Source organism: Eumetopias jubatus, unplaced genomic scaffold, assembly GCF_037043125.1.
Source record: "Eumetopias jubatus isolate StellerSeaLion01/CBP00866 unplaced genomic scaffold, mEumJub1_p1.0 scaffold_16, whole genome shotgun sequence".
In the NCBI taxonomy this organism is placed as follows: Eukaryota; Metazoa; Chordata; class Mammalia; order Carnivora; family Otariidae; genus Eumetopias; species Eumetopias jubatus.
Window position 1 is genome coordinate 76259152 of NW_028274822.1, and position 16182 is coordinate 76275333.

The following is a 16182-nucleotide window of genomic DNA, read 5'->3' on the forward strand; positions in this document are numbered from 1 at the left end:
GGCAGAAGAGAGGGAGGGCTTTTTGGAAATCAGAGAAGCTTCCTATCACTGAGTCGAGCCCGTACCACCTGATTTGTTTGGTACTCCACCTCTCCATCCCCATACTGGTCACATCTTCCCAAAAGGGCAGCAGCAGCCCCTACACTGGTCTCTCTTAAACCCTCTGCCACACAGTCCATTCTCTACCCAGCAGCCTTAGAGCTTTCTAGAGCGCACCTCGATGCGCCACTATTTTCTTGCTTCTTCCCACTAGGCCCCAGCCTCTGATGGACAAACAACCTCTTTCCAGTTTCCCGGCCTTTCTGCAGGCCGTGTTCCCACTCAAGCCCCAGGATTGCCTGCCCCTCTTCACCCGTTAATCCTGCTCTTCGGTCAGGCCTCAGAGCAAATGTCCCTTTCTCAGAGAAGCCTTCCCTGACTTCCCAAGGAGTTGGCTGGGTTTAGGGACGCATAGGATTCATACAAAAATAGTAGCAAAATAACTTTTAAAATGTGCCTAGCAATTTGATTCACTCCTGTAAAATCCCTGAGGATAGGCCCGTTCTATCTGGCGCACTATCGACTGTTCCATGCCTGACACTTAGTAGGTGCTCAATATTTCACAAATGAATGAATGAATGAATTTCGGCAGACTGCCGGTCCGGGTTTCTATTTCCTGGCCCCTGCGCCGCCCTGCCTGCGCAGTCGCCGGGCCCGGGTTTCCCCGCCTGCGCCGCGGGCGAGCCTCCCGGGGCCCGACGTGCCCGCGGTAGCGCGCGGCCCCGGTCCCCAGGCCCGAGGGGCCGGGCGCGCGGGCGGAGGCGTGCGCGCTGGGCGCGCGGGGGACGTGCCGGGCCGCCTGGGGCCTCCAGCCGCCGCTCCCGGCTCCCGCGCCGCGCACGCGCACGCGCACGCGCGCCGCCCCGCGCCCCGCCCCCCCAGGGCTCCGGGCCCGGCGCGCGCCGGCGCGGGAGGCGGGGGGCGGGGGCGGCGGACGCCGAGGGGGAGGGGCGGGCTCGGCCCGGCTCGGCCCGGCCGCCCGCGAGCGGCTGCTGGAGCGCCCCGGGCCCGGCCCGGGCGGCGGCGGCGGCGGCGGCGGAGGCTCTAGCCTGAGGCCTCGACGGCGCTGTCGCGCCGCGCCGCAGCCATGGCCCTGGTGACCCTGCAGCGCTCGCCCACGCCCAGCGCCGCCTCCTCCTCGGCCAGCAACAGCGAGGTGAGCCCCGGGCCCGCGGCCCCGGCCCGGCCGAGCAGCCGCCGCTCCAGGCCTGGGCCGCGAGTGCGGGGCGGAGGGCGCCGGGCCTGCAGGGGAGGGACCCCGCCGTGCCACCCTGCCTGGGGTTACCGTGCGGGAGACCTCGAGTGTCACCCCGCAGCTGTGACCTCTGTGTGGGAGTGACTTTCAGCGAGACTGTATTGCGGCTGTGACCTCTGGCCGGGGGTGGCTGGCCATGAACTGTGTGTGTGACTGATCCCCGTCCGGGGGTGACAGTGTGGGAGACTGGATGTGCCGCGGGGACTCCTAATTGGTGACTGTGGGAGATGCTGGTTCTGGGATCTCTGGCCCTGGGGCTGGTCCAGGCCCCTTCCGCGTGTGCCTGGCTGTGTATGTGAGTCTGTGCGTGACTGTGGGGCCTGTCTCCTGGGAATTGTGCCCGCCTGATGCTGTGACAGAGACCCCCCCCCCCGCCCCGGGGTGCCCTTGTGAATGTTTGAGATTGTTTCCCCGGACTGCATGCCCCTGGAGGTCTGCCCCTTGGTGTGAGTGGCTGTCCTGTAGGGTGCCCGTTTCACTGTGTGACAGTGACTGAGTGAGCTCAGGGCGCTCCGTGACAGGGTGTCTTGTCTTTGTGTGAGTCTGGTTGTTTCCTTTTTGTAATATCTTTCGGGACTGCATGTTTGTGTTTATCTGGCTGTGTGGCCACGGCCGATTCTGGGGTTTCTGTGGCTGCACCGGTACATTCTGGGGGTTAAAGCACATGGCTGCACCCTGCGGGTGTCTGTGTGTCTGCGTGCCATCAGGCCTGTTGGCCAGCTCCTTCTTGCTCTGGGGTAGACTGGGAATGGGTCCTCTGAGTCTGCAGTTGGCCTGGGCTGCACTGGGCTGGGGCCTCAGGCAGCTGCAGGGCTGACCCTCTCGTCCCCCACTCTCCCACCTTCTCTTGGAGAACCGTTTATGTCCTCTGGTCTCCACTGCTATCCATGGCCAGGCTGAGAGTTGGCCTGAAGACAGAGCGGCTGGAGGAGGAGATTGGGAACTGTTTAGAGAAGAGAGAGAAGGCTGGAGGAGGGGCCCTGCAGGCCCAGGAAGTGGCCTCCGCAGCATCTAAGCGATTCTAGCCCCTTCTCTGTGGGGGAAGTCGACTGAGAGCGCTGAAAGGTTTGTGTGAGAGAAGAGGAACTGGTTTTGGTGTAGCAGCCCTCTTCGTCCTGGGGGCCTCTGGCCTGTTTACAAGGAGCAGCTGAAACCTTTTCAGAGTGGCTGTCAGGGTGAACCCCCCCCCCAGCCCCTTCCTCTCCTGGAGAGGCCATTAATGAGTTACCTTGTCTGAGGACAGGATTCTCCTCGTCCTTCCTCTGCAAGTTGAGGGTCCTTTCCCTCTGCAGGGAAAAGAACCCTGGGGGCCACTTGCCTGCAGCTGAGACTTGAGGCTGCAGTAGCTTCTTTCCTCCCCACCCAGACATCTGTTCTCCTCCATCATTGTGATCACCACCGTCTTGCAGTCTGCAGAGTGCTTCCTTGCGCTGCATCTCATACTCCCTTCTCAGAAACTGTGAAGTGGGGGCGCCTGGCTGGCTCAGTCGTTGAGCCCAGGGTCCTGGGATCTAGCTCTGCATCCGGCTCCCTGCTGAGCAGGAAGCCTGCTTCTCCCTCTCCCACTCCCCCTGCTTGTGTTCCCTCTCTCACTGTCAAATAAATAAAATCTTAAAAAAAACAAAAAAACAAAAAAACTGTGAAGTGAGGGAAGGGTACGACTTCGGTAAGGGCTTATACAGAGGGGCCCTCAGCCTCGGTGTCGGATTCTAAGCCCCACGTTCCCTGCGTAGCTTACATCTGATCAGTTCCTTCTGAGACACGTTTTTAAAATTTTATGTTATCTTTTAGCTGAGATATAATCCACATATCATCCGCTCACCATTTCATAGTGTATGATTCAGCGACCTTTGGTATATTCACACGGTTGTGCAACCGTCCCCACGATCTGGTGCCAGAAATCTTCATCACTCCGAAAAAGAAACTGCATGCCTCTTAGCCACCACCTGCACCCCCCCTCTCCGCACCCCCACCCTGCTCTCACCAAACTCTAGGTTCCCACTGATCTACTTGCTGTCCTCATGGATTTACTCGTACTGGACATTTCATATGACTAGAATCCTACAATATGTGACCTTTTGTGTCTGGTTTCTGCCACTTAGCATGATGTCTACAGGGTTCATGTCATAGCACAGATCAGTACTTCATTCCTTTTTTTTTTTTTTTAAAGATTTTATTTATTTATTTGACAGAGAGAGACACAGCGAGAGAGGGAACACAAGCAGGGGGAGTGGGAGAGGGAGAAGCAGGCTTCCCGCTGAGCGGGGAGCCTGATGCGGGGCTCGATACAGGACCCTGGGGTCATGACCTGAGCCGAAGGCAGACGCTTAACGACTGAGCCACCCAGGCACCCCATTACTTCATTCTTTTTAATTGCCAAATAATATTCCATTGTATGGATGTATCACATGTTGTTGGACATTTGGGTTGTCTCTATGAGACACATTTCAAATTATTATATAGAGCATTACTTTTACCAAGTGCCAGTGACCGAGTAAACATGAGAATAAAACTCGAGCCACCTTTTTTTCCCCCAAAGATTTTATTTATTTATTTATTTGAAAGAGAGCACAAGCAGGGGGAGCAGGAGAAGCAGACTCCCCACTGAGCAGAGACCGACATGGGGCTTGATCCCAGGACCCCGGGATCATGACCCCAGCCGAAGGGAAACGCTTCACCAACTGAGCCACGCAGGCGCCCCTGAGCCCCACCCCCCTTTTTTTTTTGGCCGTTAGTCGATCAGCAGCATTAATTTCTCAGTGAACTAGCCGAGGTCGGGATGTTCCCTGGAAGGCGGGCCTTCCTTCCAGGTGGGGTGAGGCAGGAAGAAGCAAGACAGTGTGGAGAGAGCAGGCAGGTGCATGTGAACTCAGGAGACGTGGGTCCAGGCCGGCTGTGCCTCTGGTCTCACCTTCCTCGGGCCTCAGCTTGTGCGAAAGGGCTGGCTTCCCTCCTACGTGTGTTCTTGGGCATGTATAGCTCTCTTCCCCGGAATAACTGACCACACGTTGCCTCCATTTCATTCCTGGGAATCCCAGAGAATGGCCAGGAATTAAATGTCTTTGAAGTCTGTACCCCTAAATCACTTCCTCATGCCTCGAAATGTACCTCCTCTGAGTCAGAGACTCAGCAGAGCTGTTTCCTGACTCAGCCCGGTCAGCGTGGGAACAGAGGGAGATGAGCCTGACCAGCAAAGCAGCTCTCCTCTCTTAATTTTTTTCCCCTGCCCTCACCCCCATCTTTAATTATCTCATTTATGTCACTTCACTGTTAATCTTATCTCATTCCTTTGTGAGAACAAGCAGAAGGCCCCACAGCAGATAAATCAATAACTTTCAGGAATGGATTGGAACATTGTTATTTTTGACAAACGTTCAAGGTGACTCATTTTTATGGGCAGATCTCCAGTCTCTTTGTTGGGGTGGGGGGGCGTGGTGGGTTGGGGTTGGATCAGGGTTTCTCAGCCTTGGCACTGCCAGTATTGGGGCCAGAAAATTTGCTGTCGTGCGGGGTTGTCTTGTGCATTGTGGCGTATTTAGAGTCACCCGGTGGTCCTCCACCCACTAGATGCCAGTAGCATCCTCTCAAAAAAGGCTCCCCCTATTGAGAAAAATCATCCCCAGTTGAGGACCACTGTGTTAGAACCAGCATTCTCCTGGAAGTGTGTGTGGTTGTGTGAGTTGTTTGTGCTTCGCTCTGGGACTGAAGCTCATGGCCCCTGTGGTCAGCGCAGCCTCGCCTGATGTGTTCCGTGCCTCCTTTGCCTGTGGGGTAGAGAGCGTGAGAAAACTAAATGACTGGCCACCAGTGTCCGGCTCTGCATGATACTGTACAGAGAGTATCTTCATACTGTTTAGGGGCCCCGGGGCTCTCCGGCATACCCCTCCTTCTTAGTTGAAACTGCTCCCTTTTCCCATCACTGCTGGATCCTGCCTGGTCTCTGTCCTGGTTCAGCCTTGCATCTCTCCCAGGGATCGCTGCTTTCCAGGTTTCTCTTTCCTCTTCAATGGGCGCCTCTGTGGAACATAAAAAACATGCCAGGTCCCAGTGGTGCAGAGTTGTTTGGGCCCGGGGGAGGGGGTGTTTTCTTATTTCAGGTTTCTCATTGAAAGCAAAAGAAAAATTGCAATCGGGATTTAAGTCCCAGTTACTTTTAGATTCTAACCCTCTTGGCCTTTAAACTTTTAGAAAATATTAAATGTCCGTTTCTTTCACTTATATAAATAAACCAATAGCCTGGAAAGTTTAATATAAAACATTTAAGCCTTTTTGAGAACCACCAAGAGCTTTTGAGACCCACAGACAGACTGGCTGCTCCTGGCCCCCTTCCATTGTGAAAGATTTGCCTGGAATGGTTTTTCTTTTTTCTTTTCTTTTCTTTCTCTCTCTCTCTCTCTCTCTCTCTCTCTCTCTCTTTTTTGTTAAACCCATGTGCTGGGTCTGAAAATGGTGTTGATCTCTCAGCTATTGCCTGGCTTGAAGGAGGAAATCGATTCCTCTTAAAACGTTGCACCCCCCCACCACTCCCCTTAAAAAACAGGGTGAGATCCAAAACAACCCTGGAAAGTTGAGAAGAGCATGTTGAGGAGCAGTGCCAGGTAGGAGTGTCCAGTCAACAGGAATCAATGCATGACACTGTGGAAGGAATGTGAATAAATGCTGGGAAATCTGAAAAGTCCCTCCGTGGAAATTTCTCGGAGGGACAGCGGAGCGGGGTTGCCGAGGAAAGGGTGCGACCATGTGGACGCAGCCAGGTTTCCTGGACATCTGTATCTTTTTCAGACATCAGAGCAGAAAACGTGAGACATGTGTCTGAGGCTCGTTGCTGGTGGCATCTGGTGTGACATTCTCTTTCTTTCTCTGTAGTTGGAGGCTGGCAGCGATGAAGAGCGGAAGGTAAACCTCAGGTAAGCAGACTCCGTTTTCGTTCCTAAGTCTTTCTTCCAAGTGGGTTGCCATACTCTCGTTCCTTTCCAGAAGGGAGAACCCATGGAAGAGAATACACCAGTGTGTTCAGTTAGAGCTGTAAAAATTATGTCACAAACACGTACAGAGGTGGGGCTTTCACATTTGTGAATGTGTTTAACCATAAAGAGCTTTCATAACGTTGTATAACATTTTGAAAAGGAGGTAGATCGTTGCCAGAATTCCACCACCCTCCTTGCTTTGCCACTTTGAAGATCGTTAGGTACTTCCTTCCAGATTTTACCTTTTAAAAAAAAATACTCTTTGTCGTATGCTCTCGCTTTTCCATCCTGCTTTTGGTAAGGTGTTCCTTCTGAGGTGAGCACGCTGCTGACTTGAAACAGACATCCCACCCCCTGAGTTTAATTCAAGGTGGGTTTTTTTGTGCTTGTGAGAAATCTTTTGGGACTCTCTGTTAAAAAAAATTCCTCAGGCTGTAGTCCTCAGCTGTTGTATTCACTAGTAGACCCCAAACGCGTTTTTATTTTTCTTTGCCAAAAATACAGGTCTTCTTTTGGGTATTTTGTTTGCAGAAGATTTAGCACTCCCTTATATAATGTGTTCTTATTACATAACTTATTGTACCCTAAGGCGCCAGTCTTAAACTCAGACTCTTAGAATCTAAAAAAGTAAATAGAGTTTCAAGGATATTGTTCTTTGGGGGGGGGGATCTGTTTCATCTTGTGAGGAAGAGGAACACCAATTGGGAAAGGGAATGTGTGTTCAGAAACTGGGGCCCACCATTCATTACCGAGCAGGATGTTAAACTGGTTAAACTCACGTGTCTTTGAAGGTTCTGTGTCTTTGAGTGAAAGGAGGGAAGATACTCCCTTTTATTGTGGCATACATTATTTCTAAAGATTATATGTGTAGGGAAATAATAGCCTGAGGAAATCAGAGAGGTCTTATTCCAGTGGCTGGGTCCTCATCTTAACGTTACCTTTGGGGACCGTGATGGATTTACCCTGTCACCTGGGGTGTTGTGTTGCTCGGGGTCTGGGTCAGGACTCGAAGGCTGGTATCAGCCCGACTCCCAAGTGGGGGCAGTCATGGGCCGTGTTGTAGAGCAGACTCTTCCGTGCTTGGTTCTCTGGGTGGAGGCAAGAAGGGACGAAGTGGAAGTCTGCTCTTTGGAGGAAGCGCTGACAGAAAGGTTTGCTGACCACAGTGGAGGCCCCGAGAGGGGCTGTGTCTGCAGGTGCATCTCCTGCCCCAAGCTTCCCTCCAGCACTCCCCTGGAGTGGGAGTTTCTTCCATCCCTGAGCTCTCCCTTCGCAGGGCTCGTGCCCAGGAGATAGTATTTAGCTCTCTCACTTAGATTGTCTTTGGGGTAAAGAACTATTTTTTTTTTCAAATTGCCCTTAATTAACTGACAGCATAGTGTTTGGAATTATTTCAATTAATAACTCACAAATAGCTGTGATGTGAAAATGTGAGTGCCCTGGCGGCCAAAAAATTGAAGGCCCCTTTCTCTGCACAATTGGGAGCTGGAGAGGACCTCACAAAGGGAAAGGAAGTCGGCTCTGTGTATTGCCAGATTTACTCCTCTCAACCGCGCTAGGAGGGGGTCTCTCCCAGTTTACAGGGGAGGAACCTGAGGCCCAGGGTTGCACGTGGCAGGTACTAAATTTGAAGCGAGGCCTCTGTTGCCTCTAGCACCTGAGTTTGTCATGGGACCCCTGCCATTCTGGAGACCGGTGCCAGGAGCAGGACCGAGGAGCCCCGCTGACTTGGGGTGGTGCCCCCTGGATGTGTGCCGACCACAGGAATCCCTCGTCACTGCGCCCAGCTGCCCCCCCCCCCCCCCCCCCCCGCCATGCCCTTGTGAGCACTGGAGGACTCTGGCCTGGAGCCAAGGACCTGGGCTCTGAGCTTATCCTCTTGGGTTCCCTTCTCAGTCCCTCTTCCCCCCACCTTGACATTGATCCCCCCATTTTTAGGCAGATGACACCATCTGCTTTCCAACCCTTGTAGCCACTTGGGAGAAATTCTGGTGTTCTGGTTTAAGCTTTGACTGCAGCTCATTCACGTCCATGTGTTGATTTGCATTTTCAAGCCTTTGCTGTCCCGGCTTCTAGAAGAAGTAGTAATGGAATAGCCTGTTATGTTTGCTTGCCTGGGGGAGAGGGCGTTTCTCTGGGCTAGCAGGATGTTGCTCTCTCGCCTCCTCTCTGTCTTCCCCTTCATTGAAAGCTTTCATCTTTTGGGAGTTCTCTTTGACTCAACCATGGCCAGGAAATGGCTGAATCACATGGGCGGGTCTTCAGGGTCCCCCCTGCTCCTCTTCCCCACTTTCCCCTGGTGACACCATCGTTCATGTCCTTATCCCTCCCCTGTCCTGTGTCAGGCTGTTGTCATCCCATCCATCCCTCCCTCCCACTCAAGATTTTCGTCCCCACCCTGAGATGGACAGGGTCTCGAAGTGCCCCTGTGCCTCTTGCTCTGGTCCCGTCTTGCCTGCTCTCCACCCCCCCCCCCACACACACACTCTCGCACGTGTTGTGTTTCAGTCCCACTCCCTGGCCGGGCTCTTTCTTGAAGCCAGTTCCATTTCCTGCTGGGCCAGCTCAGTGGTCCCCCACAGACATCCGTGACTTCCCTCTCTTTGGCAGGTAGCTCTCAGCTCCTCTCTGTGGGCCAGGTACCACACCTGCCCTACGTGGCAGGTGGCAGGTGCTTTTGTCTCATCCCTCACCGTTGGGGGTGCTTCCCTTAGGGACGGGGACCTTAGTTCTCTGCCTGTGCATGACATTTCAGCGGTTGAAATATGTTAACTTCGTTCTGGTCCTGCAGTATATTGCATACCCGTATGAGAAAGAGCAAGGTGCAGAGGAGACTGTGGGGTTTGGAGCCAGGCAGACCTAGATTCAGAATCGGGCTCCTACCCTATAGCGGCTGAGCTTTGCCTCTGTGCCTTACTGCACTTCTGTGGGACTCTGTCATTCCATCTGTAAAACAGAAACAACTAGGACCTTTCAGGGTCGGGGAGTAGCTGGGGTGGGGCTCCTCACACGGAGCCAGGCTCATGACAGGCTGGAAGAGCCATTGCGACGTTTGGTCCTGATAAGATGTTCGTATTAGTGTCAGTTCACAGCCCAGACTTAAGAGAGTTGGACTTCCTGTGGGTGCAGTGTCCGCTCTGTCATGCTGGGCCCCTGGGAGGGCCACCACCGTGGGTGCTCTGTGACCTGGAGCAGCCCCGTCCTTTTCCCGGCTGCATCCCTGTGAGATGCAAATAGGAAGGCACCCACTGCAGAATCAGTATTGTGATTCAGACAGTTTCTCAGAAGCCCTTAGCACAATCACCTCATGCCCAGAACGGAGCTGACTGATGCAGAGCCACGGAGATCTCGTTCTCTGTGTCCTGTCCCCTGCCGTCCGCGTGTACAGACTGCCGCCAGCCTCCAGCAATCCCCTTCTGGAAGCTGTGCTGCTCAGACTGTGGGAATTGGTGAGCAGATGGCTTTGCTGGCAGCGGCTCCTGGCTCCCTTGCCGTCCTGGGAGCTGCCCCAGTCTGGCATGAGACGTAAGTGCTTGTGTGCCAGGCAGGGCCCCGGGGAGAGAATCTGGTTGTGTTGTTTCCAGAGGGTGGATCGGGAGTGAATGTTTTTTGTTGTTGTTGTTTCCATCCAGAGTTTCCAAGTCAAGCGTATGAAAATGTTCATTAGAGTTCTTTTAATTTTTTTTCGTGCCTACCCAAGCAAACATTGGGGCCAAGGCAGCAGGACTTTGTCTTCTGTTTTCTGTGGTGTCCGTGGTAAACGATGACCTCCCTTGCACCTCTGCCTTTCCCTCCATGCTCCCTACCCCTTTGGATCTTGACCTAAAATTCTCCAGAGGCCTCCACTCTCCTGATAACCATCTGGAGTGTGGTTGTGCCTTCCCTCCCTCGCCCACAGCAGCAGGTTGGACTGGGGGGCAGGCATGCCCTTGCTCCCTGTGTCCTCGCTTCCCTGTCTCCAGCACCCTGTCTTTTATGCCTGTCCACCCTTGGGGTTCCTCTCTGCCTTTCTCAACGGTTTCTTAGCCTGGACTTTCTTGTCCTTGTGGATACTCCATCCGGTGAAGTCCTGCCAAGGGGCGTCAAGCATCCTGTGCATCCCAGGTCTGCAGCAGGTCACTGTATCCGTTAGCAGTCGCTGTGTAACGAGTTAGCCCAGACCTGGCAGTCCAAAACAGTTCCTGGTCATTGCCTCGCGGTGGGGAATCTGGACATGGTCTAGCTGGGTCCTCTGCTTGGGTTCTCACGTGGGTGTAGTCAAGGTGTCAGCCAGGGCTGGCGTCGCATCTGAGCTTCAGGTTCTCATCCAAGCTTACGTGGTTCTTGGCAGAATTCCTTTTCTTGCAGCTGTAGAGGTCATGGTGGCTTGCTTCTTCAAGGCCAACAGGAGGATCTGCTGCTGTGGAATCTTGTAAGGGAATGCCATCACAGGAGTGACCATCCCATCACCTTTACCATACAGTGTCACCTGAAGGGGGCAACTGTCCCATCCCATTACCTGGTCCCATCACATTCAGTGTAGAGGATCACCCAGGGCACCTGTAACAGGGGCTGGGATCTTGGGCCTTCTCCGAATTCTGCCCACTGGTCTCAGCCTGTGGGTACATTATGTAAAGGTGATGCCGACTGAGAGATGTTCTCAGGGTCCTCAAGGGAAGAGGTCAGGAGCACCACTGAGCCCACAGGCTTTGACCACCACGCCAGTGAATGCCACATTCTTTCCGCTCAGCGCCCACACGCTTGTTCCCACTTTCAGGCTCGGCGTCTCTTGGATTCACCCCCACTTTGAATATTTTGTCCTCTGAAATACCACCTGCATTGACCCTTGCATCTCCCTCTGTGAGCTTTGGCTTTAGGGGACAGGCCTGGGTTTGGCTCCCACCTCTGTCATCTGTCACCTCATTAGGCAGTGGGCCAGACCTTATACAGCTTGTGGGGTTGCTGTCAGAATTAAATACCATAACACCACGAACCTTTTCACCGTAGTAAACACTGAACAAATGCCCTTTGCCTGTACCTCCTTCAGGGGCCAGCTTCTGTAGTGATTCATGGTTCTTCCTTTTCCTTCCCACATGTGCTTTTCTCTCCTTTGTATTTCCTTGGGACTTGCTTTGTTGTATATTCACTTACATACATAAACATTGCATTAGCAGAGCTGGCTGCCTAATTTGTGGAGCCCAGTACAGAATGAAAGTTGTGGAGGCCTTTTTTAAAAAAATGATTAAGAATTTCAAGGTGGTGATAGCAGAGCTAACCAAGCTTGAGGCCCTCCTGAGCCCGGGGCCTGAGCGACAGGACAGGGCCTTCCTGGCTTCAGCCGTCAGAGTGCCTGGCACACAGTGGATGGGCCACTGAGGTGTCATGAAGTGACTTGACTGTGTTCTTTTTCACATGGAGGAACTCGGGGTGCTCTTGGATGACATACAGGATGCTAAGGACAGAGAGTCTTACTGCCATTTCCCCCTGCAGTTTGGCAACATGGGTGCTGTTAGAGCATTCGCGGCACCCCTCGGTCCTAACCTGTCTGCTTATGAGCCATTCATTCAACAGATACTTACTGGGCACCTACTCTGTGCCAACCACTCTTCTGTGAGCTGGGAATCTACAGCGAACAAGACAAATCTCTGGCCTCCTGGCCGACATTCTGTTGGGGGAGACGAGGCAGTAAGGAAGATAAACAAGAACGTTAATAGTGTGTTAGTAAGTGCTAGGGAGAGAAAGTGAAGCAGGGACAGAGGATCGGGAAGGGAGCCTCCAAACATGCTCCACCCTGTGAGCTGCCAAATGTGAGTTATTTCATTTAACCTCCGTAGACCTCCTGCAAGGAAGGCGCCATTTTGTCCTGTGGATTGGAAGAGTGAGCCTTGGAGACGTTAGCCGGCCTGACTTCATGCAGTATAAAGTGATAGAGGCAAGACCCTCAGGCTCCATGTCTCTCTGCCTTCAAAACCTGTCCTCACCCCCCAAATTCAAGAGCCATCTCTACTAGCCCTCCTGCCGATGGTTCAGAGCTCTCACCAGGAGGCAGAGAGGAAGGAGTCCACCCGGAAGAACCGCCATCTTTGCAGCCATTCTTCCTGCTTGGAGCCTAGCGGTCCCGCCGTGAGCTGTGTGCTTTTAGCAAGTCGCAGGACCCCCCGCATCCCTAAGCCCCACTGAGAGCAAGAATTGTCATGTGTCCCCCTTCCCCGGGTTGTCACCGGGCAGAGCCCCTGGGGAATGACAGTACCAGCTCCTGTTTACTGCAGGTGCAGGCGCTGGGTTTGGAACGTTGCTCACAGGACCTTGTTGTGTCGTCACCATGAGCCTCCAGGGTGGCTGCTAGCCCCGACTTAGGAAACTGCAGTTTGAAAAGGCCCGGAGGCCAGGGCCAGGTTTTGAGTGCAGGTCGCGGTGGCTCGGAAACCCGTGTCCCCTCCTTTCTGCTCCGCCCAGTCCCTCACAGGAGACATGCAATTTTGAGTTCAGCACATCCTTTCCTGTCCCCATCCCCCCAGCTTTAAGGGCAGTAGCTTCCCACTGGCTCCCAGTTTTCAACATTGGGGTACACAGACTTCTCAAATTCTGGGGCCATTGTGCCGTCCTGCTGGTCCGTTCAGTGTAACTCAGGTGTTATTCCTGGTGTGTTGGGACATTTGATTTTCCAAATCAGAATTTGCCTTCAGGGCAGGTTAGGTTCTTTGTTGTTGTTAGAAAAACTCCTAGAGTGGGGACAAATGAGGACAGAGGAAAAGAGTTAATTTGATTCTGTTGGAACTTAATTAAACTTCTTATTAAGGTTAACTTGAAGTGAATTTTGCTCAGAGTCTAGTAGGTTTCATTAAGCTTTCGAAATACCAGTACTTAGACTTCAAAAGAATGCCACGGGGCCCTGGTCTCCTTCTTCCCAGGCGCTGAGTGCACCAGGGGAGCTCATCCGCACACCGGCAGTGCTCAAGCCAGGTCTTCCCTCGTGGTTGACGCTGGTACCAGCAATCGCCCTTATGGTAAGTGGAACAAAGCTGTGAGAGGGAGTCAGAAAAGCTAGGCTCTGTCCTGCGAGGTGTTGTCTGCTGTGCAACCTTAGGCAGGTCACTAGACATATCTGGGCCTCCGCCTACTCTTTTGTAAAGAGACTAGATTAGATTACGGCCCCCATATCCGAGATTGAGAGTCCTCAGACCCACCCGTCTTGTCCTGTGTTGCGCTGAACTTGTCATCGTTCGCTGTAGATTTGTAACAGACAGCCCAGACTTTCTCCTTCATTCCGGCACCGAGATCAAGGTCATACATTTGTGGGGAGTCTAGCCAAATCAGGGTTATGGTCTGACCCTGACACGGAGAACACTAGCGTGGCCTCTGAGAGGAAGTGGACGCTTTGCTTGGACCCACCCTCTCCTCAGCAGAGCCCTGGGCCAGCCACCCTTCGCGCTCAGGAGCGGGCTGAAAAGAAAGGACTCCCACCTTCAGAACTCGCCTTTGGCGCACCTTGTGCTGTGGTCAGAGCTCTGGATTTGGACCGCTTATTAGAAAATTCCTAAGACTAGGAGAACATCCAAAACAAATCGTTCTGCTTCAAGGAAGGCTGCAGTAAGAAAACAGGATTAATCAAAATAGGATTAACCAGAGTCCGGAGGAGCCGTTTTCAAGGCATGCGAGTGATTGGGCTGGGGTGGGGGCGTGATCCCGAGTCCCACTTTGGGGCGGGGTCAGTACTGGGACACATGGGAGGTGGCGCACCAATGGGGAAGCCAGCTGGCCTGCCCCGCTGCGTCCCCGGATGCTGGGAGATGGCCGGCTGCTGCGTAAATTACAGAGGTCCCGCAGGCAGGCCTGTGCCTGGCTTCCAGCTCAGGGCACGGGCCCTGCCACCCAGCTGCCTGCCCTCCCTGAAACCAAGGAGAGGTTCTTCTCCCTCTCGGAGCCCTTGGGAGGCTTAGGGAGAGTTTCACTGCATGGGCGCAGAGTCCTTGCTGATACCACTAGACACATGGTAGCTGTTTGGGGTTTTTTCAGCTGTTATTTTCAATGAGGGTAGTGAGTGCCAGCCCTTCAGCTGCCTATCCCGACCTTCTTCCCTCCATAGATTCCCAGTTTCGCCACAAAAGACCAGAAGGTCAACCCAGTGGAATCCGAGAGGAGAAACAGCCAACGCGTGACCTACCTCCCTCCCAAGTTCTGCTGAACCTTGTACCAGACCTTTATCCGGGCAGCATCATGTCTTGCGGGCCTTTATTTTTACAGAATTTTTTTTTAATTGCTACTTTTGAAGTTATTTTTAAGAAGACTTTGTTTGAAAGAAAGCGGTTGTTGTTCAGTGTTAGGAAACGTCTGATGCTCTCACTGCTGGGGGCCACCCTGCACCGGCGGAAGTAACCCCCAGTCAGGTCTTGGCACGTGGCTTGGCAAGACTTCTCAAGGTGTGTTTCCCCAAATGTGGGCCTAGTCGAAATTCCCACAAGGGAGGGATGTGGTCTGGAGAGAGCCAGCGGCTGCCACCTCTGGATATCACTTGTCATTTCCCACATGTCCAGGCGGGCCTGCTCTGTGTCTGGTCGGTAGCAAGTGGAGGTTTGGGAGTGGCTCCTTAGGTCTGGGGCTGAGGCCACTGAACCACGCAGCAAGAGGGCTCCCCAAGGGGCCTGTTCTCTGGGCCCTGGGCACCCCTGTGCCGACCCCACCATGTGGGGTAGGAGGGAGAAGTGTCTCTTGTAAGGCAGCCTGGTGATGGAGGCAGTTTTTGAATTATTTGCTTTATTTATCAATTCAACCAATATATTTAGTGTCTATCTATTAGGCTCTATGCTGAATGCTGGGGGTTCTTTGTTAAGTAAAAAAAAAAAAAAAAAGAGTCCTTACCCACCACAGGCAATGTGGGTATGCTGTGTCTACCATAGCTTTGTCCAGAGGGGATCTGAAACACCGTATAAAATTCAGAGAAAACAATATAGTTTAAAATTAATGAGAAAAGCGGGACATAGGGAAAGTAGGGGAAAATAAGATGAAGCCAGGAGAAGATTTGTATGTGGAATGAACATAGCGTTGGTACAGTTACCAGAGCGTGGCTATAGTTCTAACTTTGAGCTTCCTAGTAGGCAAAGCAAAGAGAGAAACAAGATCAGTTGCTTGATTCATGATACGCCTTAAAATACCACCAGGTTCAGTTCATTCCTCTGAAGAACCCTTCCTGATGGACACCTGTGGGTGTTCCCAAGCTGGCCCAGTGTGGTGGGCGGGTAAACAGGTTGTTTTAGGTTTAGCCCTGAGGCCCACAGAGGGAGCTGATGTTATGGTCCGTCCCACCAATTAACCTGGTATTTATGGTCTGGAGAGGTGAGGTCAGCGGCAGGACTGGGTGCCAAAGCAGCTGACCGCCCCAAACATTGAAAACAGGATGCTGAGTCACATCCTGCGGGCCTGTAGCGTCCTGACTTCATGTGCCCTTCACAATGGGAGGCTCGCACAGGCAGGTTGGCCTCCCGCCGTTTCAGAAGTGTGGTCTCAAGCAGGAAAATGCTAAAATTAGGTTTTACATGGGTCAGAGCTTTGTGTGCATGAGGCCCCCAAATTCTGGATGCACAAAAACCAGGAGGAACTGGGAGAGCACAGTTTCCCATCATTTTCTGCTGCCTCACACACGAAGCAAGACTGCGTCCATGCTGGAAAATGGGAAAAGGGTCCCGAGGCAGGTAGAGATCTGCATCGGTGAGGGATAAAAGTCTCCAAAAGATGGAAGAGCAAGGCCGTGAAGTATGCCAGTGGCAATGACCAATAAAGTAGTCTTTTTTTTTTTTTTGCCTCTTTTTTGCCCATAAAGTAGTCTTAAAAGCTTTTATCACCTGTCAGTAAAGAAAAATTACAAGTAGTGTTTTCCCCACGTCCAATTAAGCGGAAATTTTCCAAATAGTTGTTTAAATTTGGAAACAGTATAAAACTTACAGG

The 16182-nt window shown here is 52.8% G+C and overlaps 1 protein-coding gene across 3 annotated transcripts in view; it reads left to right on the forward strand.

The window, feature by feature from the left end:
• The first annotated feature begins 1056 nt into the window (after positions 1-1056).
• Positions 1057-16182, forward strand: part of SSH1 (slingshot protein phosphatase 1) — a 54555-nt gene continuing 39429 nt past the window's right edge. Inside the window, exons 1-2 of one of the 3 annotated variants that reach the window (XM_028116463.2) lie at positions 1057-1195; positions 6161-6201. In XM_028116463.2, the coding sequence (XP_027972264.1) occupies positions 1127-1195; positions 6161-6201 (110 nt within the window). In that variant the 5' untranslated portion in view covers positions 1057-1126. Of the gene's footprint in view, positions 1196-6160; positions 6202-14326; positions 14661-16182 lie in introns of those variants that run through there. The other 2 variants (XM_028116469.2, XM_088019610.1) reach the window with 2 other exon arrangements.